The sequence below is a fragment of the Vidua macroura genome, chromosome 24 (genome assembly GCF_024509145.1).
Source record: "Vidua macroura isolate BioBank_ID:100142 chromosome 24, ASM2450914v1, whole genome shotgun sequence".
Lineage (NCBI taxonomy): Eukaryota > Metazoa > Chordata > Aves > Passeriformes > Viduidae > Vidua > Vidua macroura.
The window spans coordinates 978,713-1,003,553 of NC_071594.1; the positions used below are offsets into that span (position 1 = coordinate 978,713).

The following is a 24,841-nucleotide window of genomic DNA, read 5'->3' on the forward strand; positions in this document are numbered from 1 at the left end:
GAATTTTAGGAAAGCTAAGATGATAGTTAAATTAGATGTTGCTGAGTTAGCAGAAGTAGATAAATAGGCTCTGCTCACAGTTAACAGTAGCTGGACCCTAGATAAGATATCCAGGATCTAGTAATCATTGCTTGTTGTGAAAAATGCCAACCACTTGGTTTTTAAAGTTTTAAAAGTTTAATAATAATAAAATAGTTATAAAAATAGTAATACAATTAGGGTAATAAAAATGTAGAATTAGGACAATTACAACACAATAAAAAGCAAAGACTTACGGACTTATGGTCCGTATGCTTTCAGGCACTTAAGCCAAGACAAGCATGTTTTGTGAACCAAGGAATAAGTACCATAAAACAAAGGAATAAAAAACCATACACTGTTGCATATTCATACATACTTCATGGTTATGCATACATTCTATTTAAAATAAGAAATTCTGTCCAGAATACGTCAACTCCTTCTTCTAATCCCCACGGCGTCTTCAAGTCTGAGCAAGGCCTGAAGAAATTAGCTTCTTCTGATAAGAGAACCATAAATTCCTCTTCTCTGGAAGATTTAGGTGTTTTGGGATTGTTCTCTCAAAGCGAGTATCTCATTCTTTAAAAAAAACCCCACATACATAGCTTCTATTTTAACTACAAAACTACATTTACCATACTATTAAAATGTTAATACAGCACTTCTAATCAATATAACATAATACATTTAGTATTCAATTTAATATTTGCGAAAAGCCAATCATAAAATATGCATTTTTCACAATCCCTCCTCTTATTCTTTATAAATCATTTGGCTTGAGCAATATTTCTTATCCAGTTGCATTCTTTGGACTGTGTTAATAATCAAATGGCCTCAAACAAGGAAGAAACATCAGAACAGTTGTAACACATAAAGGGAAGAATTCTAATTTCTTCCACCATCCCATCCTCAATACATTACCCCACCAGTTAGTTTTTAACATTGTTTTCCAATTTTTTTGGACTGGTACCTGGGTTATTTTTTTCTGATATCCTTTGGTTTTTCCAGGATGACCTCCCAGTTGTCATCTATTTTCAATAATCTGATACATTAAACTTTCCACAAACACCCCCTTCTTTAGCCAAGAAATAGTCTAAAGCCAGCCTATTGTGATACACTACAGTTTTTGTTTGGCTTTTCTGACTCCACAGGAGTTCCAATGTCTGAGCAGCTTTGTTTCTTATCTTCTCTATAACTGCTTGGAGTCCTATAATACTATTCCGTATATAATTTGGGGTCAATGCAGAGTTAGATTGCTGTGCTGGTTTAACCTTTTTTTTACTAATTGCCTTTTTACCAAATCTTGGACTATTGGGGATACCAATATTTCCTGCGGGAACATGCCCGGGCTTGCCCCGTTGCTGAGCTTAATGGCAGCTGGGGTGGTTTAACCCCAGAGACACCCTTTGGCTCACCCAGAGGCTGCAGGCGGCTGCAAGCTTGCCAGAAACTCCAGCGGACGGTATTCCTCAGTGGAGAGACTTTGGGCTATGGTGAAGGAAGGAGTCACTTCTGCATATATTTTATTTAAAACAAGAACTTCGTCTGGTACTTGTCAAAAAGTTTCTGTTAATTCCCAGGCGCCTTTGAGTCTCAGTCAGGCTTGAAGAAGTTCGTTTCTGTTGATAAGGAAAGCCATAAATTCCTCTCCTCTGGAAAATTTAGGGGTTTCTGTAATTGTTATCCTTGTGCAAAGAATTCCTTGATTATCTCATCTCTTTCTTGAGATAGTTAGAAAGTATCTTACATAGTATGGTTTCTATTTTAACATTGTGTTATAACCTAAAATACATTCAACACACTACTTGAGAGAATTAATACAGCATAACTTTCTAACATTACACATATAATATTCATTGTAACTATTGCGTAAAGCCAATCATAAAATATGCATTTTTCACATAATCCAATATTTTTCCCCATTTTGCCTGCAGGTACTTAATTTGGATGGGTTATAACAGTGGCTGTTGACATGGGTGTGTGTAACAAAAAAGGTACTTTGTTTTCTTCCCATGTAATACTTTCTGTAGCATTTGTGACACGATCTTGCCATCTCAAAAGGTAAAAGACAACAAATGAGAGACAGAAACAGGAATAACAGAGGTCTGGTATGGCTTATACCCCCACCTCACCTGCCTATGGAGTTGCTTCCCATAGCAGGTATATGTGATCTTCTCGGTGGTGAGTACAATGGTCAATCCAGGCCTCTGTTTCCCTTGTCACTCCTTTCTACTAGTTCTTTTAGGCAAGTCCTTTTTGACACTCCTTAACTGAGGTTTCCCACCATTCTTCAGGTATTTCTCAGTCAACAGGCACTTATAATTCCCATCCACAAAACAAAGTTACTACTTCAGTTGTTTTGAGTTCTATGTATATCAGTACTTGATACTTCTTGCAACAAGAGCATAGATTTTTTGAGCTACAATACCAATTATTCCCATCATTTGGACATTTACGTATAACCCAGCTAGCGTGTCCAGTATTGGGATGAATCAAATAAAGTATACAGTATAGTACTAACGCTACTTTCCCTTCTTCCCTGCACAAGTCACAGGCTAAGGCCAGAATATAAGAACTCTTTGATTAAAATAGTCCTGAACCTCTTGTCTGAAGTGGCAGTATTCCTCTCCTAAGGAGGTGTCGGCGGCATCTCAGGGCTTATTGAGGCAGTGCTTAAAACCAATGATGTAAGCTTTGCCTTATTTCTCAGTTAGGTGTTATTCCTTGTACCTTCCTTGGTTCATTTGGGTCTTCCCAAACCATTACCACCCAGTTTTAATATGATAGTCCATTCTTCAAGGTTCTTCACAAGTTCCTTATTTTGCTGTCATGAATTCACCCTCTTTCCATGGTTTGGACTGCTGCTTTAGTGATACCTGGAAAGGACTTCTTAATAATACAGTGTTAAACGAAAGACAATACTGCATTAACTTTTACCATTAGTTTTCTTCAAAACTTTCTGGGTTTAACTAAAAGCTTTTTCTACAGCTGCTTCTTCTTCTTGTATCCAGCTGTGTTAATAGCTGCAGAGGCCAATTCTTCTTCCTGTGAGCTACAATTAGTTAAATAAAAAAGACCAGGCCAATTTTAACACGAGATGTTAAAAAAAAGATCTATTTTTTGGGCAACATTTAACTGTTTTAGTCTTACAGACCCATTCTTCAGAACAAAAGCCTCCTCTTCTTAACAACAAAAAAACAGAAAGAAAAAAGAAATCTTGCTTTAAAGAAACCTACTTTGTGAGGTTTTGGGGTGCTAGCTATTTTGCTTTGATCCTTATCTCTTCTTTCTCACAGCTTTGTGTTTAACTCTGTTCTTGGCCTCTCCCCCCCGCCCCGTTGTCACCCTACCTAGTGGGAATGGGGGGAGAACTTACAGACAGCCATGGTCATGGTGACCCTGGGGGCTTATTTCACTCTCCCCTTCACTCTCGCTCTCTCTCTTTTTCTCTCTTCTCTTTCTCTCCCTTTCTCTCTCTCTCTACATTTCAACATTCTAACATTAGTCTACACTCCAACATCCCGGAGAGGTGTGTCTGCCAATCACCCCTCCTCCCTTTTTCAACTTCTTTACAAATTAAATTACTTTTGTTATGTGCATTCTGCAAGCGTGTAATTCACGGCACCCTCCACCAAGGCTACTAGCCACTCACAGCTGACACAGTGCCAAAACTAAAGACTTGTTTTTCTATCACAATTTTTACATTCACAAGCTTGAAAAGGTTGCAGGAACAAGGTAAACAACAACTTACTTCCAAAGCGACTCTGCCTGCACCAAAAAAATTTAAAGCAATGCTAGTTAGTGCAATGCAATTTGCAACAAAGCCAAGTTTTGATTTGGGAAGGGCATCTGAGGACACAGAGCATGACTTTTACAATTCTATAATTTGAAGAGGGAATGGACAAAATATGAATACAGCGGGGGGGCGGGGGGGGCAGACAGCAAGTAAGGAATTTGTCTCTGCAATACCCTCCCTTTGACTGTTAGGAAACACTGTCCAAAGAGGCTCCTGTGGTACAAACAATAACTGGATGGGAAGAGGCACTCTTGAATTCAAGCTTTAATGTCACAATAGGAAACAGCACCTTAGCACTGCAGTGGTGAAGAACCCTGCCTGCAAACTCACCAGAGGCAAGCTACTGCTGCCACATTGCAGGGCTACCTGCAGCACACAGGGAATCATGGCCAAACCCTCCCTGCAGGCCTGGATAAACCTCACAGAGAACCCACAACTTCCTCATAGCTCTCTAACTCATTTAAGAAATAAAACTACAGCAAGCAGAGACCCCCCCACACACCCTCTTTTTCGTGTGTGTGTCACACACCCACAGTGATGCTGAAAGTAACAAATTAACAGCTTATATTAGAAGATACTGAAACCTTTTCTTCATCTAGCTTTGTAGGTTCCCTTTTTTGTATATGTAGCCACCTCCAATTCTGGGTCAAAATATGAACCCTATTTTTCAGAAGTGCTATGCATGCACAACTCTAGCTGCTGTTCTAGATGCACTGCAAGTACTCAGTGCTTCCAGAAGCACAAACAAACAAACAAAACAAAAACCAAGAAAGCAAAACACATTTGGGTACATGAAAAAGGACTGTCTGGAAGGAAAAATGTTTCTCATTGACCTACCAAGCAGCTGGTGTTACCTTTAGTTTAACTTTACACACTGAGAACCACTTGATTGAACAGCCTCACATTGACTCAAAATAAATTAAAAACAGGCTTTGCTATGTCACAGCTGTAAACTAGTTTTTCAATCCTAGAGTACAGCAAGTTACGTATTTCAAAATGAAAAATTACAATGCAAATTGGAAGAAATAATTTATACTACTTGTACACAGCAAAGGGAAAAGAATTAGATGAATCAACAGCTCAGTAAAGACATCTGCTCAGTATGAAGCATCCTCCCTTATTTCCTTCCCCAGCCCAAACTTCCTCATTAATTTTTTTTTCTTTATCCTCTTGTCCTAATTTTAAAACTCTAGCTGTCATCTTCCTATCTTCTGGGATAGCCCCTATTCATAATTTCACTTGTAAATCTCATCCCAATAAGTTGCTACCCACCCCTGGGACCAATAAAATATCCCCCATTCAAAATCTAGTTTCTCCCTTTATTATCACATTTTAATGACAGGAACTGTGAAACTCTCTCCTTTTGCTCCTGTTACTTTTACAGTATCTTTGCTTACACTATAACCTTTTGGAATATTTAACAGACAGGTTCTTTCTGCCCCTGTGTCTACCACAAATTCCAATTCTTTTTCTTGGGGACCCACTTTTAAAGTTATCACAGACTCCAGATGGTATTTGTCCCCTAAAAAAATAGAGCCTCTAACATCCCTATTCTTCTGCTGTGCTCATCTCTCGGAAGATTTTCAGATCTGTTGCCCTCTTAGGACAATCTCTCCTATTACGTCCTTTGCTCTTACAGTAAAAGCAGACATTCCTGGAATGCTCCTGAGACTTGGTTTGTATTGGGGTTTATTCTTTCCTGTTCCCCTGTCTCTACTACCGTCATATCTAGGAGTAGTGCTTGTGTGGTTTTGATTTTTTTTTCTTGTAATTGTTTTCTTGCATGGTGACTGCCACAATCTTTGCTTTTAGTTTGGCTTTGGCCACAGACTTTCTAAGCCTTCTTTAATAAGTCATCTAATGATTTGTCATGTCAATCTTCAATTTTTCCCATTATCCGCCCAAGCACAAAGTTAATCCTTAACAAAGCTTTTCTCACATCAGTCTCAGGATCCATTCCGGAACGCTGCCTTATATTTCTCCCAAGTCTGTCCAACCATTCAGTTGGAGCTTCCCCTTTCCTTTGCTATGCCTCAAAAGTCCCTTCAGCATTTTGCCTTTGAGATGCTGCCCCTTTTATTCCCTTGATTATTAAATTACAATACTCATTCATATGTTTTCTCCCCTCCTCATTATTTTTACCCCACTCAGGAGGTGCAGTTGGCATTTTGTCCTCTCCGGGGCGGGGGGGGGGGGGGGCTGTGGATTTTCTTTACTCCAGGCTTTTATGCCTGCAATTTTGATCATTTCCCTTTCTTCTGGAGAAAACAGTATCTTTATTATCGACTGCATTTCTTCACAGGTATAAATGTTTGAACTTAAAAATTGGTCTAATTGTTCAGCAGTGCTTATGGGATCCTTCAAAATCCCTTTGATTTCCTTTTTAAAATTCCTCAGAAGAAGTCAAGGGAGCATTCACAAACGTAGTTCCACCCCCTCCCATCGGGACCTCTCTTAGTGGAAATAGATCCCAGTCTTTTTCTATAGCCTTTCTCCTGTGTCGTGAGGAAGAGTCCGGAGAATGTTGCCTTCTAACTGAACTTCTTGTGTTCCTATAAGGGGGGGTCCTCCAGAGAAAGAGAGTTTCTTTGAGCTGGAGCTGCGGTTACCAGGGGAACGGAGCTCAGGGGAGCATGGGTAGGGTTTGCTGCCGGAACCGCCAAAGGAGGGGGCATATAAAAAGCAAAGACTTACGGACGTCCGGATGCTCTCGGGCACTTAAGCCAAGACAAGCATGTTTTGTGAACAAAAGAATAAATACCATAAAAACAAAGGAATAAAAAAACATGCACTGTTGCATATTCATACATACTTCATGGTTATGCATACATTCTATTTAAAATAAGAAACTGTCCGGAATATGTCAACTCCTTCTTCTAATCCCCACGGCGTCTTCAAGTCTGAGCAAGGCTTGAAGAAATTAGCTTCTTCTGATAAGAGAACCATAAATTCCTCTTCTCTGGAAGATTTAGGTGTTTTGGGATTGTTATCTCATTCTTTTAAAAAAAAACCACATACATAACTTCTATTTTAACTACAAAACTACATTTACCATACTATTAAAATGTTAATACAGCACTTCTAATCAATATAACATAATACATTTAGCATTCAATTTAATATTTGCGAAAAGCCTATCATAAAATATGCATTTTTCACACTTGTCAACTTTATGTTTGGGTAGCTTTGTTTATCATGAAAAACAGAATGTGATAAACAGATTTCAGGGACACAAAAACAGTTGCAGACTTCCCATACTTGAGGAATCCATTGAACAGAGGAAAACTACAGGATTCATTTGTCACGTACGCATTGAAAAGGTAGAAAGGTCAGAACAAACGAAGCGGAGCAGAGGAAGTGACAGGAATATGAATATGCATTCATATTTTGTGTATTCAAGACTTCTGTAAATAAAAGGGCTTTGTAATACTTGTGATTTTTGCGGTGCGCATTAGGGAATTATCCCACGTACTGCCCGGCCATCGCAATAAACATATACTTTCTAACTTTAAACTGTTAGAGAGTTTTTTGTCTGTCTCAGTTGGATATTGATATAAGATTGATATTCATATTTTGGTAAATCAACAGGATGTGGGAGAATGGCTCCCCTCTGATAGAGAGCAGGTTTAGATCAGCTTCTAGGAAAAAATCTTCCCTGTGAGGGTAGTGAGGTCCTGGCACAGGTTGTCCAGAGAAGCTGTGGCTGCCCCATTGCTGGAAGTGTCCAAGGCCAGTTTGGGCAGGGCTTGCAGCAACCTTGTCTAGTGGAATCTGTCCCTGGCCATGGCAGGAGGGTTGGAAGTAGAGGCTCTTTAAGGTCCCTTCCAACCCACACCATTCTATGATTCCATCAGTGGTGCGTGATGTGGTGTTTGGGAGTGTCTTGGGCAGAGCAACCACAAAATGACAGTTTTCCACTGTGGGGATAAAAAGGACAGGGCAGCAGAACTGCCCCCTTGGATTGCTGGAGGGCACATTTTGTCCTTTTTAGGAGATCCATTGACAGAGTCTCTTGGGAGTCAGTCCTGAAGGGAAAAGGAATCCAGGAAAGCTGGAGATTCTTTAAAAAGGCAATTTTAAAGCTCCAGGAGCTGTGCCAATGTGCCATAGGACAAGCCAGTGTGGGAAAATGACTGGCCTCGTTAAAGAGACACCTAACCCTAACCCTAACCCTTAGGCAGGAACTCAGGGCAAAAAAGAGCATGTGTCATCTCTGGAAGGAAAGGCAGAAAATTTAGGGGATTACAAGGATGTTGTGAGGTGATATAGCAAGAGAAGAGCCAAAGCCAAACTGGAACTTAATTTGGCCAGTGTGATTAAAGTTAATAAGAAAAGTTTCTATAAATCCCTTGGCAACAAAACGAGGGCTCAGGAAAGTCTCCATCCTTCGCTGGGTGCAGAGGGCAGTGCCATGTCAGGGAGGAGGAAAAGGCTCAGTCTTTAATACCAAACCCAGTTGTCCTGAGGATGCTCAGTTCCTGGGGCTGGAAATTGGTGACAGGGAGCTGAGTGAAGCCCCTGAATCCACTGACTGGAGCAAACAGTCAGTGACCTGCTCTGCCAATGAGACACACATACAAGTCCTTGGGCACAAATGAGATGCACCTGAGGGAGCTGGAGAAAGAGCTGGCCAATCCTCTTTCACTCATTTCTCAGAAGCTCTGGTAAACTGAAAGAGTTCCTGTTGACTCAAAATTAGCAAATGTGCTGCCCTTCTATGAGAAGGATTGGAAGGAGGATTCAGGGAGCTCCAGACCTGTCTGAGACATGGGGTTAGGAATTAGAGGGATATTGATTACAAATAGATATTTAGAATATATATATTGCTTAATATTTGCTGCATTTTACTGTGCTAACTACCTGTAAAGAGAAGACACAGTGTAAGTGTTAGAGCAATATGAAAGAATGCAAGGATGTGTGATAAGGGAAGGATGATGTTCATCAAAACAGGACAAAGTTACAAGACTACCAAGACAACAAGGCTCCTCTGACCCCCGAACTGGATCAGTAAGCATGTGCAAGACAGGGTGAGGAGGTCAACTTTGATGAAGACTACTTACTTCATCCCCCTGCGACCCCCAAGACAACCACCAGAGACAAGTACACAGGTGCAAGGAACTGATAAGTTAATTAGCATACAAAGTGGGATAAGGTGGACCCAGGAAATGAATATGCATAAATGTATTGCAAAATATAATGTATATGTAACATTTTAGAAGATGAAAAAGAACGCTGAGAGCGAGGAGATGCACATGCCTTTGCGGAAGTATCCCACATGCGCCCAGCCAAAAAAAAATACATAACTACTTTATAACTCACTTTGTCTTTTAGAGTTTTAGAGTCTTTCTGTGTATCGTGTCAGCCTGACCTCTGTACTGGGGAAGGCCATGGAGCAGATAATCCTGAGTGCTATCCTACAGCATGTGCAGGACATGCGCAGGGGATCAGGCCCAGAGAGTGCACGTTTGGGAAAGGCAGGTCCTTCTGTGACAGAATGACCCACTCAGTAGGGAAGGGTGGTGGATGTATATTTATAGACATCAGTAAAGCCTTTGACACTGGAGAAGCTGGCTGCTCATGGATTGGACAGGGGAACTGTTTGCTGGATGAAAAACTGGCTGACGCTCAAGCCCAGAGAGTGGTGGGGAATGGAACTATGTCCTGCTGGGGCCAGTGTAGCAGGACATGTTCCCTGCCTCAAGAGCTTGCTAACTGGTGAAATAAATCACTAAAGACCGCTTGTCTCATGGTTATTTGGATGCCATGGAAGTGACACTTCTACCTGACAATAAACATCTTGCTGTGGAAGCAAGATTGTGGAAAGATAAGCTGGAATTTTTCTGACAGACACTTCACAATCTATTAAAGCTACACCAAGCTTTCACAAAATAGAAGTCTTCTGCACATTCCCTGGAAATGTGTGGGGCATTTCCCCCAAAGTCAGGATGCTGGTTTTGTGGTTCCTCTCTTGAGGGTTGAGTGAAAGGACTCTGTGCATACTCTTGCCAGTTTGGTGGTAAATTACATTGACTCCTAATCTATACTATTTCTTTCCTAGTTTTGATATAGATACCTTAATGTTGTGCACTGTTTTATGCAATCTACTAGTAGTTATTTTGTTTTATACTGTGTAGTAAATAAGTCTGTTCAAAACCTTTTGTCTATTATCTCCTGTCTATTCAATAAATAACTCATTTTACAATAGACCTGATCTGCCACTCTTGTGAGCCAGAGTGGTTTAAGTGCAGGCCACCTAATTCAAGCTGTATCCAAAAATCTTAGCCTAAGAGAGGGCTTGTCTGAAGCTCCCACTCTATCCATAACACCCAATTACATGTGGGTGACCCCAGGAGTCAGTGCTGGGTCCAGACCTGTTTAACATATTTATTGATGATCTGGATGAGGGGATCAAGTAGAAGTCAAACTAAGTTCACAAATGACACCAACTTGTGTGGGAGTGTGGATCTGCTGGAGGGCAGAAGGACTCTGCAGAGGGATCAGGACAGGTTGGATCAAGAGGCTGAACCTGTCTTCTCCCCCACTGGGACGCCTGTTGGGTAGGAATCATGCCCCAAGTGCCTCCACCTGAGGGACTCAGCCCATGGAAAGGGACGTAGAGCAGGTCCGGAGGGACTCATATCCCCCATCTGGGCACCCATCTCTCCCAGGAGTTTTTTCATCAGGTTTTCTCTTGCTGTCCCTTCCTGAAGCTGGAGTGATGGAGCAGCCTGGGGGGGCACCTGGGGTCAGCCAAGGTCGCCCACCTCAAACCTCCCCCACTTTTAGAATCCCGGGCTGGTTTGGGTTGGAAGGGATTTCAAACGTCATCTCGATCCACCCCCTGCCATGGGCAGGGGCATCTTCAACTATCCCAGGTTGCTCCAAGCCCTGTCCAACCTGGCCTTGGACACTTCCAGGGATGGAGCAGCTGCAGCTTCTCTGGTGTGCCAGGGTCTCACCACCCTCACAGGGAGAAATTTCTTCCCAGTATCCCATCTAACCCTGCCCTCTGGCAGGTGAAAACCCTCACCCTCCATCCTGTCCCCAGACAAAGACCCTCCCCAACTCTCCTGGAGGCCCGTTTCTATATTATATTTTATATCTCTATTAGATTTGTACCTACATACATATCAGCCCAAGAAGTGGTTCAGGCAGTCCATGACTGTTGTGGCCACCTGGGGTAGCCCCTTTTGGGGGGTGCGGGGGAGTGCCGGGGGTTTGGGCAGATTTATGGGTTATTTTAGAGAGCCTCAGGAGGTTTTAGAGGGAGGATTGGGAGGGTCCCTGAGGGTTTATATGGTGTTTGGGGGCAGAAGCTATGGAGCATTTTGAGGGCATTCTAAGGGTATTTGGGATTACTGGGGAGTCTGTAGGGGATGAAGGGGGTCTCTGGAGTTTTGGTGAGGGGGCTACAGGAGTGTATACTCCAGGTCCCCAAAGTCCTCTCAACCTCTTCTTCATCTGACAGGATTTATCTCCACCTGTCAGGGAAACTCACCACACAGACTCTGTTCCCGATTCCCATGAAATTTTTGATGTGCGCAACACGCAGGAATGTTTTTCCTGCAATTTTCCTGGCTCCAAGAGGGACCACGGGAGTGGCACGAAAAAGTGGGAGGGCTCGTCCATCCCCCACATCGGCAATTGCAGTTTTGATTCAAATTTTAATTAAAGGCTGAACTGTTGCTGATACTGAGATAGGGTCAGGGTCTTTCTCTACATTGTTGTCATCACGCTAATTCCCAGGAGACACTCGAGGGGCACCTGGAGGCCAGTTGGGGGGTGCTTACGGGATCATTAAAGGGTCTGGAGGGGCACTTGGCGGTCCGAGGGTACACAAAAGGGGCATTTTGGGGGCAAGTAGGGGACGGGGGGCGGGCGAACTTAGGGACCCTGAGGAGCACTTGAGGGTCGGGAGAGGGAAACTGGGGGTACTTATGGTGCCCCGCGGGGCACTTACGTTCAGGGAAGCACTTGGGGAGCAGCCGGAACACTACTTAGGGGCCAGTCCCGGCTCTGACGGGACTCTCGGGGCCGCGGGACATGACGGGAACCGCAGTCCCGGCCCTATCGGCGTCCTACGGAGCCCCGCGGCCTTTCGGTAGTTGTAGTCAAGGAAGTGAACAAACTGGCGCGGAACCAGCAGCCAATGGGAGGCGGGAGGTCACGAGGGTTTTTTGGGGGCTCAGGGGGAGCTTCTGACGCCCCCCATGACCCCCCCCCCCCAGCGCCCTCAGGGGCGGAGGGACACCAGAACCCCCCGGAGCCACGTCGGCCGTGTGAAGGTGAAGAAGACAGGTAAGCCCTATTCCCACGGGTTTGGGGGTTCCCTGCCTCGATATGCCCAATAAACCCCCAGGCGCCCCTATAAACTTGCTGGTCCCCACAGACCCCTCAGCACTGTCCTGGGCCCCCCAAAATATCCCACAGACCCCCGCATTGCTAAAGACCCCCCAAAGCTCAAGGATCCCCCCAAACCCCTTCCTGGGCCCCCAATATCTTTCAGATTTTCCCCAATACTCCTAGAGTCTCCCCCAAAAATCCCACAGACCTCTTCTAGACGCCCTATAGACACCCAGTGCCCTCCCAACCACTCCCAATTTCCAGCTCTCACCATACACCCCCCCCAAATTCCTTCCGCAACCTCAGAGCCTCTCCAAACACCCCATAGACCCTCCCGGACCCCCTAGAGACAGCCAGTACCCCACCAACCTTTGAGCCCCCAGAACCCCCCAAATACTCTTGGGAACGTTTAGCGGGAGACGGAACTGGGGGCAATCTCAAAGGTGCGGAGGTAAGGGAGGGAGTTTGGGGGGTCTCCCCACCTCCCTGGTGCAATTTTGGGGTGTCACTGCTTTATTGGCCCCAGCATGGGTTGGGGGTGCCCAGGTGGGCATTCCAGGAGGGTCTCGATGGCCCTGGGTGGGGAAGGGAGAGCAAATGGGGAGTTAGGGGGACCTAGGGTAGGCACAGGAGCAGACCCCTGAAATTTGGGGTGGGGATATCTTACCGAAGGCGTCCCCTTATGGTCCGGCAGTGGCATTGCAGCATCCAGAGGAGGGGGTCCTCAAGACGGCCAGGGGGGGCTGCATGTCACAGGAGGTGGCAGTCCCACAAGTGTTCCACCAACCCCACAAGGGACTTTCAGAAGTGTCTCCCCAACCCAAAAGTGCCCCCTCAGCCCCTCAAGTGACCCCTGACCCACAATTGCCCCCCTCTCCCCACAAATTACTGCCCCTGGCCCACAAATGACCACCTTAGCCCACAAGGGCACCTCTAGCCCCACCAGTGACCCCCTGGCCCAAAAGGGAGCATCCAGGCCCACCTGTGACCCCTCTGACCCACAAATGCCCCCCAGTCCACAAAGATGCCTCATGACCCTCAATCACCCCCCAGCCTTTGAGTGACCCCCATGACCCACAAGTGACCCGACAACACTCAAACGACCCCCATGACCCTCAAGGGCTCCTCTGGTGCCTCACCCAGTGGCTGCTGCCACGGCGCCCCCTGTAGGGCATCACGTGCACTGCTCCTGATTGGCTGTGGGGCCTCACGGGGCTCACGTGACCTCAAGCCTGGCCCTCCCTGGCACAGGGGCTCAGGCCGCATGGCTTCCTGGGAGTCACGTGACTTCCAATATGGTGCACACCACAGAGCCCCGAGGCAATCATGTGACTCCCAAAATGGCTCCTGCAGCAAAGGCTCATGGGACTCTCGCTTCTCATAGGGTGGTGCCCCTTGGTGCAGAGGCACACAGCAGCTGCTGCTGATTTGCCACGGGGCATTGTGGTAGTCACGACGTAACTGTGAGTATCGTGCCTCCTGCAGGGTATCCAGAGAGCTGCTCCTCATTGGCTGGAGGGCCTTGTGGGAGTCACGTGGCCTCCAGCATGGATCCTGCCACAAGGGCTCCTGGGAGACAGCCTGGGGTGACGACACCCGCTGGTGCTTGCAGAAGTGTGTCCTGATTGGCCATGGGGCCTCAGCTGGGTTCCGCGGCTGCCAGGGCACTGCCCCCTGCAGGGCGCCGGGGGGATCACGTAACCTCCCCCGTGGCACTCCCTGCAGGGAGCCCTGGGGAGCAGCAGAGCCCAGCAGGGCCCTGCCCACCAGGGGCGTGTCCAGTGCGGGCTCCTCCCCTCGGTATCGCCTCAAGCGCCATTGGACGAGGGGGTCATCGAGGGTGGAGCTGAAGGGGGCGGAGTCAAGCAGAGGTTTCGCCCTCTCCATCCTGGGGGGGCGGGGCCTGAGCTGGGCCTGGCTGTGGGGGAGGAGAGGGTTGGGGAGGGTCGAGAACCCCCGAAATGCTGACCCTGCACCGACCCTGCAGGGCTGATGGTCTCAGGAGGAATTTGAGGGGCTGCGGGACGCACTTATGGGCAGAATGGGGGGTCCGGTGCATCACCTGGCATCGAGTGGGGTAGTTGGGGGTCCCTGAGGCACTCTTGGAGAACACTGGGACAAGGGAGGGAATTGGCAGGCACTTAGGGGTCTGGGGCGGCATCTGGGTGTCTGGGGAGCACTTGGAGTCTGGGACAACACTGAGGGAACGGGGGAGCAGATTGGGGCCTCCAGGGGGCACCTGGGGATCCCGAGGGGCACTTGAGGCTGGGCCTGCTCTCCCACCTCCTTTGCACCAGACGCTCCGTTCGCTGCTCCAGGCTGAGACTCTGTGGGAGGTATGAGGGAAGTGACGCGGGGCCCCCCAAATTCCCCTCCAGGATCCTCCAAATCCCCCCCTCGGTCCCCTCTGGACCCCTCAGGCCTCACCTGCTCCATCGCCCGCGCTCGCGTTTGGTTTCGCCCCAGCGCTCCGAGCTCGGGCGCTGATTGGTTAAGGGCGGGGACGGGAAGGCGCTGCGGCCAATGGAAGGCGGGAGAGGGGGAAGGCGGGAAGCGGCGGCGCCGAGAGCGGTGGGGGAGGGAGGGGTCCGTGGGAGGGCTTTGGGGATTCCCGGAGGAGTTTGGGGGCTCTGGAGGCACTGAGGGAGGCTCTGGAGTGTAAATGGGGATCCCTGGAGGGGTTTGCGGGTCTGGGGCCGCTGAGAGATGCCCAGGGAGTTCTGGGGGTCACTGGAGTGGTTTTGAGGGTCCCAGAGAGGTTTGGGATCTGCAGGGAAAGGTTTGGGGTGGAGGGAGGTTGGTGTGGTTCTGGGCATCCTAGAGGGGACTTGGTGGTCCAGGAGGGTCGAGGGGGTCCCCGTGTGGTTTGGGAAGCCCTCGGGGTGGTTAAAGTGGCAGAGAGCTGGGATCCCACTGACAGAGACTCCCAATCTCCTCCATGGACCCCCCAAATCTCCCCTAGAAAATCCAAACCCTCCCAGGGACCCCCAAATCCCGACAGGACTCTCTCAGCTCCCCTTAGATCCGTAAGCCCATCCAAGGGAATTATACCAAAACTGGATGGCACATAAACTTTCTAACACAATTTGAAGCATTAGAAAGCAGGTGTTCTTTATGTGTGCAGGACACACTGAAGGATTTCTCCTTTAATCTGATGTGTGCGGTGAAACTTTACCACAAGGTATGGTCCTGGAGGGACCGTGAATGGGTCTCTGGTGGTCATATTCACAGAATGTTTCCATATTACAGGTGACCATTTCCTTGAAACTTTTTTCCTTGATCATGCGCTGTTACTTCTTGTTACATAACTTGACAAAAACTCCACTATATTCCTCATTACCTATTTGTCCACTGGCTACAGCTATGCTTGTGATTCTCTGTGCATACCTTTACATCCTTTCAGCTTTTTTGCCAGTTAGTCTTTAAGCTCCATCCAACACCTTCAGGGCAATTGAAAATTTCTCTTCTCTGTGTCATTTATCAGAAGCCCTAAAACCCTTCCAGGGGCCCTCATCTCCCTGTAGGGACCTTGTGGTTTGGGAGGTTCAGAGGACTGAGGGGATCCCCAGGTAGTTTGGGGGGATCCTCATGTGGTTTTGGGAGTCCCTGGATGCTTTGGGGGTGAGGTCTCTTGTCTCTGGACAGTTTGGAGGATGTCTGTGGGGTTCAGGGTTTCCCCACTTCTATGTCTTCATTTTAAGGCAAAAGCCCTTTAATTTCCTGTTTGCTGTTGTCTGTCCTGGCTCCAGCTGGTTTTCTTCAGCTTTTTAGTCATTTGGGCCAGAATTTCCCATTCCCTGGAATTCCCCACTGGGAATTGGGTCATTAATTTTGGGTAAAAAACATCTGGTCTTGGTCTGTCCTTCCCCTGGTGTCATGGGGCCAGAGGGTACCATGGGGACAGCGATTCTGGGAGTTCAGGCAATTTGGGAGGATTGCCATGGGTCCTACACCTGTTGTGACATCCGTGTGGGTCCCACATGTGTCATGGCATCCCTGTCACTCATATCTATCAAGATGTCCTGTGGGTTCCACTCCCATCATTTCCCATCCATGACAGAATCCAGCTGCCAGTTCCCAAATTCTCTGGAACTGTGGGTCATGCCCCCTTCCCCCTGCCCCCATCCTGAAATTCTGCTGAATCTGCCCAAATCTGCATAGTTTGGCTGTGGCTTGGGTATTTTTTATTTGGGTATAGAAGGAGTGACTTTGGGACAAATACTCTGTGTCTGCAGGGGCCTGGGAATTCAAGAGCCAAGGAGCCGGTGAGCGGGAAAGAGTGGGGAGGCTTCTTTCCCTGTTTATTCCTGGTTTTCCTTATTGTTTGTTGATGGGCAGAAATTGAGGAATTTTTTTGCTCAAATTTCAGATTTTTTTACCCTTTCCCTTCCCCAATTTTATGACTTTTCCATCCTTTTCCCCACAAGTTTCATAATTTTAACCCTTTTTCTTCCAAAATTTTGGGGTTTAAACACTTTTTTTCCCCAAGTTTTAATTTTTTTTGCCCATTTCCCCCTAAGTCTCAGAATTTTGCTCTTTTTGTGCACTCTTCTCCCAAATTTCAGATTTTTTCCCTCATCATGCCCAAAATTTGGTGGGTTTTTCTTCCCCTTTTTGAGGCCAAATTGAGCATTTGGGAGGGATTGTGTGGGACAAGGTGAGTTACGGGTTTTCCTGGATGTTGAGCTCCATTTTGATCCGAATTTGGGGGATGTTGGGCAAAAAAATACCCATTTTGATAAAAACTGGGAGGAGTTGGGGGAAAATTCATCATTTCCATGAAGTTTTAGTGTGGATTTGGTGGAAATGGGGTATTGAGATGGCATCAAGGGCAGGGGTTGCTGGGAGGGCTGTGTCAGCATTTTAACCCCATTTTGACGTGAATCTAGGTGATTTTAGTTAAAATTCATCTATTTTTTTAGTGAATCTGATGTGACCTCAAGGTGGGGGGGTGGGGGGATGAGGTGGAGGGAAGTTTTATCTCTGTTTAATTGCATTTTGACCAGAAGGGAGGGGATTGGGGGAAAAAATATTTTGACCCAAAATGGGAGAATTTGGGAAGAAAAACCATTTTGATCCAATGGGGAATTTTGGACAAAATTTTTAGAGTTTGGAATGTTTCAAGTGGATTTGGGGGCAGTGGGGGCCAAAATAAGCCCCAGTAGGTTTTTGTGGGGTGAAAAAAGGCATTTTGGGGTATTAAAGGACATTTTGGGGTAATTTGGGAGTTATTTGAGGCTTCTGGAAACACCCCAGGGCTCACATGGATTTTTCCCATAAAATAACAGTTTTTAGTGATTTTTGGTGTTTTTCGCAGGGATGGCACAAGATGGGATCTGGTGGCTCCTCCTTCCCTTCTGTAAAACTCCTGTTTTCCATGCAAAATCCCCAAATTTCCTGGATTTTGTACGTATTTCCATGCTTTTTAGCACAGAAAATTAAATCCTCAATCCCTGGGCTTTTTTTTTTTCCAGAAAATTCCCCTCTTCCTTCATTTTACATTTTCTCCAACAACCTCTCAAACCTCTCCGCTGCAGATTTATTACTTTTAACCAAAAAACTCATTTTGAAATATTTTTTTAATCCAAAAGCTTTTAGACTCTTCCAGTTTTTTTCATGAATGCCTCATTAATTTTCTTGGGAAAAATCCCCTTTTTCCTCACTTTCTACTTTTCTACAGCAAAAAAAAAAAAGTGCACTTTGTCCTGGATATTTTGGTTTACTTTTTGGTTTTTTGGTTTGGTTTTTTTTTTTTGGTTTTTTTTTTTTTTTTTTTTTTTTTTTTTTTTTTTGTTTGTTTGTTTTTTTTTTGTTTTTTTTTTTTTTGTGTGTGGTTTTTTTTCTGTTTTGTTTTTTTTTTTTTTTTTTTTCTAAAATTCTAATGATCGGTTTTAATGTTTTTCCAGGACATAACCCCATATGCTGGAATTGTATATTTTCCAGGGAAAAAAGATTGATTTTTAAAAGGTGTTTTTTAATGAAAAAAAGTCATTTTTTCTTTTTTTTTCATAAAAGCAGTTGGTTCTTAAGGAAAAAAAAAACCTTTTATTCCTTATTTTCCTGGCTTTTTTCTAATTTTCATTAAAACCTTTTATCAACCCAATTTTTAGATAGTGTTTTAAAGAAAAAAAAATTTATTCCCTTTATATTTTCTTGTTTATTCTTTTTTTCTGGTTTAATTTTATTTTAAAAATTTAGTCATTAAGGAAAAAAGCCCTCTTGAACTCTGTTTTAGGTTTCAAGTATTTTTAAAGGAAAAAAACTCTTTCACTCTGTTCTAATTATTAAAATCCCAGTGGCTTATTTCCCTCTTGATTTTTCTTCAAAATCCCTCTTTTTAGAAAAACAACTCTTTTTCATGTATTATTTCAGAAAGCCCCCTTTAATCCTATTTTTTATTCACAGTCAAACCTCATTATTCCCTATTTTTCCCCCAAAACACTCAAATTCCATTTTTTTCCAGAAAAAATTATGAGAATTAATTTTTTTATCCAAAATCCCCAATTCCCTGTTTTTTTTTTTTTTTTTAATTAAAAAAAATCCATATGATGGGCATTTATATATACACCAAGTTTTAATAAATTTTTATCTCATTTTCCTGTTTTTTTTTTTTCCCTGACAATCTTAAGAATTTTTTTTTTCTTCTTTTAATTAGGAGAAGATAGCCAGTCTTTTTAACCTTTTAACCTGTTTTGGGGCAAAAAAGGACTATTTTGTTGTTTTATAGGATTAAAAAATAGCCCTGAAAATATTTTTGATCCTTTTAAAGTATCTTTTGTTTAGTTTTCCTTTAATATATTTATATATTTTATATATTTATATATATACATTTTATCTTATTCAAAATACATAAAATTTTAATTGGCTATTAATCATATTAAATAGTGTAATTGAATAGCATAATATTGATTAATAGGACAGTAATTGCTTATTAATTCTTATCTGTATTTTATATGTTGGGGATATATTAATAATATACGTACACTACTATACTTTTATATGAATGTATAATATCTCTGCTGTAATTATATAAAAAATACAACATATGATCTATTCTGCTGTAATTATGTTGCTATTATCATTTTTCTTGATTTGCATTTTTAGTAAAAATTTCTGTGAAAATTCAGTATAAAATTATTTAAAAGTTTATATGGATGTACAAAAAATGTGGATTACAAAAGCATGTAATATATTTTCTTTTCATATAGTGTATTAGTCCATTTATTAATAAAGCACACGATATATTGCTATTATATATGACTTTATCTAGTTATTAAGAGAATTATAAATTATGGAATACCTACAAATTACTATAAATATAATTATATAATACAGTTAAAGATTATTTTACAATGTAAAATGACACAGAGTTGCATAACATTATATGAATGACGTAATTTTATTGTATTATAATGTATTATAACTATGGAATTTGTGGATATTATATGTAATAACATAACTCTATATTTTTATATTTTGTGTTACAATGTAATATCAACTATTATAATTGCTATATTAATTATGTATAATGATAGATTATATTGCAATATAGTATAATGTAATGGTATATTAATTCTATTCTGGTCTCCAATATACTCTCTACCTTTGTAATTTTGCTCAGTGCCAGAGGGACTGATCAAAGACTGAGCGAGCCGAGCTGCAGCCCGGGCAGGGGGGGATTTTTTTCCTGAGTTTGTCTCTCTTTTAAAGCGGCAAGAAATTTCATTGTTTAATATTGTTTAGGTTTTCTTGTTTAATAAACAGTTTTTTCCACTTTTCTCCAGGGAAGTATTTTTCCCCGAACCGGTTGGGGGGAGGGGCCAGTTCAATCTGCCTTCTAGAGGAACCCCTTTGGGGATTCTCTCCCAAATTTACGTTGAACCAGGACACATCTGCACCAGAAATACCACCACCTGTCCCCAAACCTGCACTGAAGGCTGCCAGTGCCACCATGGTCCGGTCTTTGACAGACACAGATGCGTTCCCAAGGATTACTGTGGATGCTTTAGGGTTGGGGAATACTATAAGGTCGTTTTTCTGGCCTTTTTTTTCCTGATTTTAGGCATTTGTGTCTTTTTTTCCCTTCAGTTTTTCCCCTATTTTTATACATTTGCTTCCTTTTCCCTTCTTTTCCTTCTTCCTTATTTTTATGTCCTTACCTATATTTTTCCTGCATTCATTTTCCTTTCTCTCATATTTCTGTGCATTTACCTCTGTTTCCATGGTGGTTTTTTTTCCTGACTTAATGTATTTACATTTTAAAAATTAATTTCCCCCCATTTTCCCTATTTCTTATGCATTTACACCTTTTGTTTCTTGCATTTTTTTCTATTTTTCTTTCTCATTTTCCTGGCATTTTCCCACTTTCCATCCTTCTATTTTTACGTCATATTTCCCCTGCATTTTCTTTCTTTTCCCCTATTTTTAGACAGTTACATCTTTTTTCTTGGTTGTATTTTTCCCTGTGTTATGCATTTGCATTTCTTTTTCTGCATTTTCCCATTTTTCCTATATTTATGCTTTTCCCTAGCATTTCCCCCCTATTTTTATACATTTATGTATTTTTTCCTGCATTTTCCTTTTTTCCCTATTTATAGGGAAGGTATGCATGTACATCCCTTTGCCTTGCAATTTGTTCACTATTTTCACTATTCTTCTTCACTTATGTCCTTTTTTTCTGCATTTTTTATTTTTATCTCCTATTTTCCTGGATTTCCCTTTCTTCCTTCTCTCTCCCTGCAGCCCCATGAGATGCTTTTCCAGGATCACTGCCAGCGTCATTGCACCTGTGTCCCTGGCCAGGGCCTTGCCTGCCATGACCATGCTTGCACTGAGGATAAATCCTGTGAAATCCAGGAAAAGGTCTTGGGATGCATCAAAAAAGGTGAGGAAAAATTAGGGAAGAGGGGGTTTTAGATGCAAAGTGGATCTGTGTGTGATAGAGGGGTTGACTGGGGAAAAAAGGGAAGGGGAGGTGGAGGGAACAGAATCCTGTCTCTGTTACTAAGGGTGAGGGATGGGGCAATTCTTCCCATGGTTTCTCCCAGGGTTTCTTGCATGGTAATTTTCCCCATCCCATGATTTTTCCCATGGTTCCTCCCATGGTTTCTCCTATGCCATGGCTTCTTCCATGGTCTTTCCCATGCTTTTTCTCATTGTTTTTCCCATGGTTTTCCATTCCATGATTTCTCCCATGGTTTGTTCCATGGTTACTACCATAGTTTCTTCCATCCCATGTTTTTTGCCTATTCCATGGTCTTTCCCATCTTGTAGTTTTCTCTCTCATGTGACTTCCCCCACTTTTTTCCCATCCTTTTGCCCAACCCATGGCTTCCCCCAATGCTTATCTCCTATTTCACCCAGCCCATGGCTCATCCTGCTCTCCCTCCCCTCCCAGACCCCTGCAAGTCCCTGCACTGCAGCCCCAAGGAGCGCTGCTGGCCCCACGGTGCCCAATCCCGCTGTGTCCCAGCCCTGGGTGCCACATGCTGGGCATGGAGTGACCCACACTTCCATACCTTCGACAGCCTTGACTTTGACTTACAAGGAACCTGCACCTACATCATGGCCGAATCCCATGGGAACGACCCTGGGCTGTTGCCCTTCAGGGTCCAGGCCAAGAATGACATCCGTGGTGGGATCCAATCTGTGTCCTATATCTCCTTGGTCAATGTTGACATCTATGGACAACACATCTCCTTCCACCGGAATGAAGATGGCAGAGTCTGGTGAGTTGGGTGGAAATGTGAGAATTTGGGCTTTTTCCCAACTTTTTGTTTCATCCAGCTCTTCCCTACCTCCTTCATTTAGCAATGCCAATGTTATTTTGGGATAAATCAGTTAGGTTGGGAGGCTGATTGTTGAAATGTTGGGATATGTCAGGAATAAAAAGTTCAGAAATGGTAGGAACAAAATATGGGGAATAGAATATTTGGATATGTCAGGAAAAGAAAGTTGTGATAAGATTAGAATAAGATTTTGGGATATGTTGGGAATAAAATATTGGGATATGTCAGTAAAAAACCAAGATATGGCAGGAATAAGATGCTGGGATAAACTAGCATAAAATGTTGGTGTGTCTAGGGAATAAAATATTAGGATATTTCAGGAATAAAATGTTGGGAGGCAGTAGGAATAAAATACTGTGGAGTGTTTGGATATTTTGGGAATAAAATATTGGGTCATAATGGGAATAGAATGCTGGGGCATGTCAGTAATAAAATATGTCAGGAATAAACTGTTGGGATATGTAAGATGTAAAATGTTGGGATATGATGGGATTTAGTGTTGGAATATGCTGGGAATAAAGAATTAGGATATGTGAGGAATAGAATATTAGGATACATTTGGAATAAAATATTGGTGTATGTTGAGAATAAAACATTGAGCTAACTGGAAATGTTGTGCCATTGGTAGGGTGAACAGGGAGGTGATGCTGCTCCCAGTGCTCCTGGCAGATGGGAAGGTGCGGGTCCGTCCCACTGGGCTTCGTGTTGTTCTGGATACAGATTTTGGTCTCCGGGTCTCCTACTACTGGAACTGGCACCCCCGATCAACCTCCCCAGCAGCTACTTCTGCCAAGTCCGTGGCCTCTGCAGGAATTTCAACCTCAAGCCCCTTGATGATATCCCCGAGGCTGGTGTATCACTGCAATTATCACATGGGCCAAATCTGGAAAAGTGCTGACTCTGAGGTTAATCACTGGATTTGTTGGGGTTATTGTGATGGACCATGCCCAGTGTGTGATGAGGAGAAGAAGGAGCTTTATGGTGGGAACCACTATTGTGGGATCATCAAAAAATCCTTCCAGGGCCCCTTCAGAGCATGTCACGACATGACTTCTATCACAACTGCCTGTCTGACCAGTGTCTGAACAATGGGGCAAGGTCGATCCTCTGCCAGGTGCTGAAGACTTATGCAGCAACGTATCAGAAGCATGGGGCCATGGTCTAGAAGGAGTTTGCTAGAATGCTTCCCTGCCAGCAGAGTGTTTTGTGCGTGAAGTAGAGGACGATTCACCTCCGTGAGGATGTAAGTGCGACAGGTTACAGAAGGAGAAGAACAAAGAGCAGAGCTCGGGGCTAACACAGAGTGTAGTGTACCGAATTGGAAAAGTCCAGCAACAGCTCATTCACAGAGTCAGCTAAGAATGCTCTCGCTGCTTGAAAAATAAAGTATTTTTAGTGGAATTCATCACACGACTTGGAGATTAGGTATTTTTTAAATTCTTAGTGTAGCTGAGTCTCTGATCACCCAGTCCTTAGATTACCCAAAAAGCCATGCCAAAACAGAAAGCGTTTTTGAAACACCCCTTCTTCAAGCAGTCATGGAACTGAGCACAAAATAGTGCATTTTTGTACCTTCCTTCTCAGATAGACTTTCCCTCATATTTCCCACTCTCGCAGCTCCGTTGCCAGTTTTCATAGACAAAGCTCTAGAAGTAAAAGCAAGTGCAGAGCTGCACCATCCACTTGCCACGCGTAAACTGCATTGAACTCACAGACGGAGGTTATTCATACCCTTCTCCATTGAATCTATCATTGTTTTGCCTTGGTCTCATTGCGTAAAGTAAGTGCAATTGTTCCCACAGAGGTCTGGAAGAAGACCAGGTAGCAGTACAAGTAGCTCTTGGTGAATTGCCTCCTTACTTCTGCCAATGTGCATTTGGAAGCCACGCTCCTCTGGCAGCCACTGTGCCCAACAGCCCCATGTTCTGCTCTTCTTTCTATATCTTTTGAGACCTGTGGCTCTTTAATTCTCCTGGAGGCAAACTGTCTACTTTAAGCACAGAGCACTGTGCTGGCAGCAGAGAGCTCCTACATACTGCTTCTGCTGAAGCTTGCCTGTAGCTTTCCTCTAAAATTTGTGGAAAATTCTATTGGCACCACATTCAGTTGGCAGTACTCTTTCCTTTTCCATCTGTAACTCACTGACAGATTGCCGCTTCTCTGCTCAATGTACTACCACACAAAATTCAGCTTCACAGGACTAAAGATCCAGAGAGACATGGCTGTGCTTCTGTTCTGTCCGGATCACATAAGGTGAAGAAAGAAGCATTAATGTGCGAGCAGTCACTGGTGCCGTTCCATTTGGATGCTCACTCAGTGAAACTGAAGGCTTAGTGTCGGTTTCTTGGGGTTTGATGGTCAGGGTGACCCCAAGATTGTAAAGAGTCTTTTCTCCCTAGCCTGCTGCAGCCAAAGAATGGAATGCATCCAGTTGCGTTTTCAAGGCTGTTTATTTCTTCTTATCTATACATTCTTTCTCTGACCTGCCGAGCTCTGCCTAGCAAGTCCACCACAGCACTCTGCCCCCGAGCCTCGGGCGGCTCCCACCTTATATACTCAAAACTACATGTACTATGTTTACAATTTATTACCAATTCCCATCACCTGTGTAAGACTGTGAATCTCTGCCTTGAACCAATAGAAAAGTGTCACCATCACACCAAGACATAGAGGACAAGACGGAGAAGAAGGCTAGGACACGCCCAAATTCCTCCATCTTGACCCCCTGAATTATATTCTAAAAACCCCAAATTTCTACTTTTCCACCCTATGTTAATTTAAATATCACACTACTCAAACCCTTTTGGCTTATAATTCCTCATACAAAATTGACAGTTTTTTCCACAGGCTAAAATTGAAGCCACAGATGTTTTTGACTTCATGCCAGGGTCTCCGA

At 44.0% G+C, this 24,841-nt stretch overlaps 2 protein-coding genes across 2 annotated transcripts; one reads left to right on the plus strand and one right to left on the minus strand.

The window, feature by feature from the left end:
• The first annotated feature begins 11,915 nt into the window (after positions 1-11,915).
• LOC128818806 (IgGFc-binding protein-like) lies at positions 11,916-24,279 on the plus strand. The gene is made up of 5 exons (XM_053998449.1): positions 11,916-12,112; positions 17,475-17,563; positions 20,900-21,041; positions 21,555-21,885; positions 22,574-24,279. The coding sequence occupies exons 1-5, from the start codon at positions 12,025-12,027 to the stop codon at positions 23,028-23,030; spliced, it is 1,107 nt and encodes a 368-aa protein (XP_053854424.1). The 5' UTR covers positions 11,916-12,024; the 3' UTR covers positions 23,031-24,279.
• LOC128818808 (uncharacterized) lies at positions 12,653-14,605 on the minus strand. The gene is made up of 5 exons (XM_053998450.1): positions 14,585-14,605; positions 14,441-14,484; positions 13,297-14,075; positions 12,825-12,900; positions 12,653-12,732 (listed from the first exon to the last, which is right to left on the minus strand). Exons 1-5 carry the CDS (start codon positions 14,591-14,593, stop codon positions 12,663-12,665), a joined length of 978 nt encoding a protein of 325 aa, XP_053854425.1. The 5' UTR covers positions 14,594-14,605; the 3' UTR covers positions 12,653-12,662.
• Positions 24,280-24,841: the final 562 nt, after the last annotated feature.

What these genes read in the sequence shown, in the direction of transcription:
- LOC128818806 (XM_053998449.1), top strand. Translation starts at nt 12,025, where the DNA reads ATGACCCCCCCCCCCCAGCGCCCTCAGGGGCGGAGGGACACCAGAACC. An exon ending in TGTGAAGGTGAAGAAGACAG is followed by an intron (nt 12,113 to 17,474) that starts GTAAGCCCTATT and finishes TGTTTTTCGCAG; the next exon opens with GGATGGCACAAGATGGGATC. An exon ending in CCCCAAATTTCCTGGATTTT is followed by an intron (nt 17,564 to 20,899) that starts GTACGTATTTCC and finishes CTCTCCCTGCAG; the next exon opens with CCCCATGAGATGCTTTTCCA.
- LOC128818808 (XM_053998450.1), bottom strand. An exon ending in GCCGTGGCAGCAGCCACTGG is followed by an intron (nt 12,901 to 13,296) that starts GTGAGGCACCAG and finishes TGTGACATGCAG; the next exon opens with CCCCCCCTGGCCGTCTTGAG. An exon ending in ACCATAAGGGGACGCCTTCG is followed by an intron (nt 12,733 to 12,824) that starts GTAAGATATCCC and finishes TTCCCCACCCAG; the next exon opens with GGCCATCGAGACCCTCCTGG.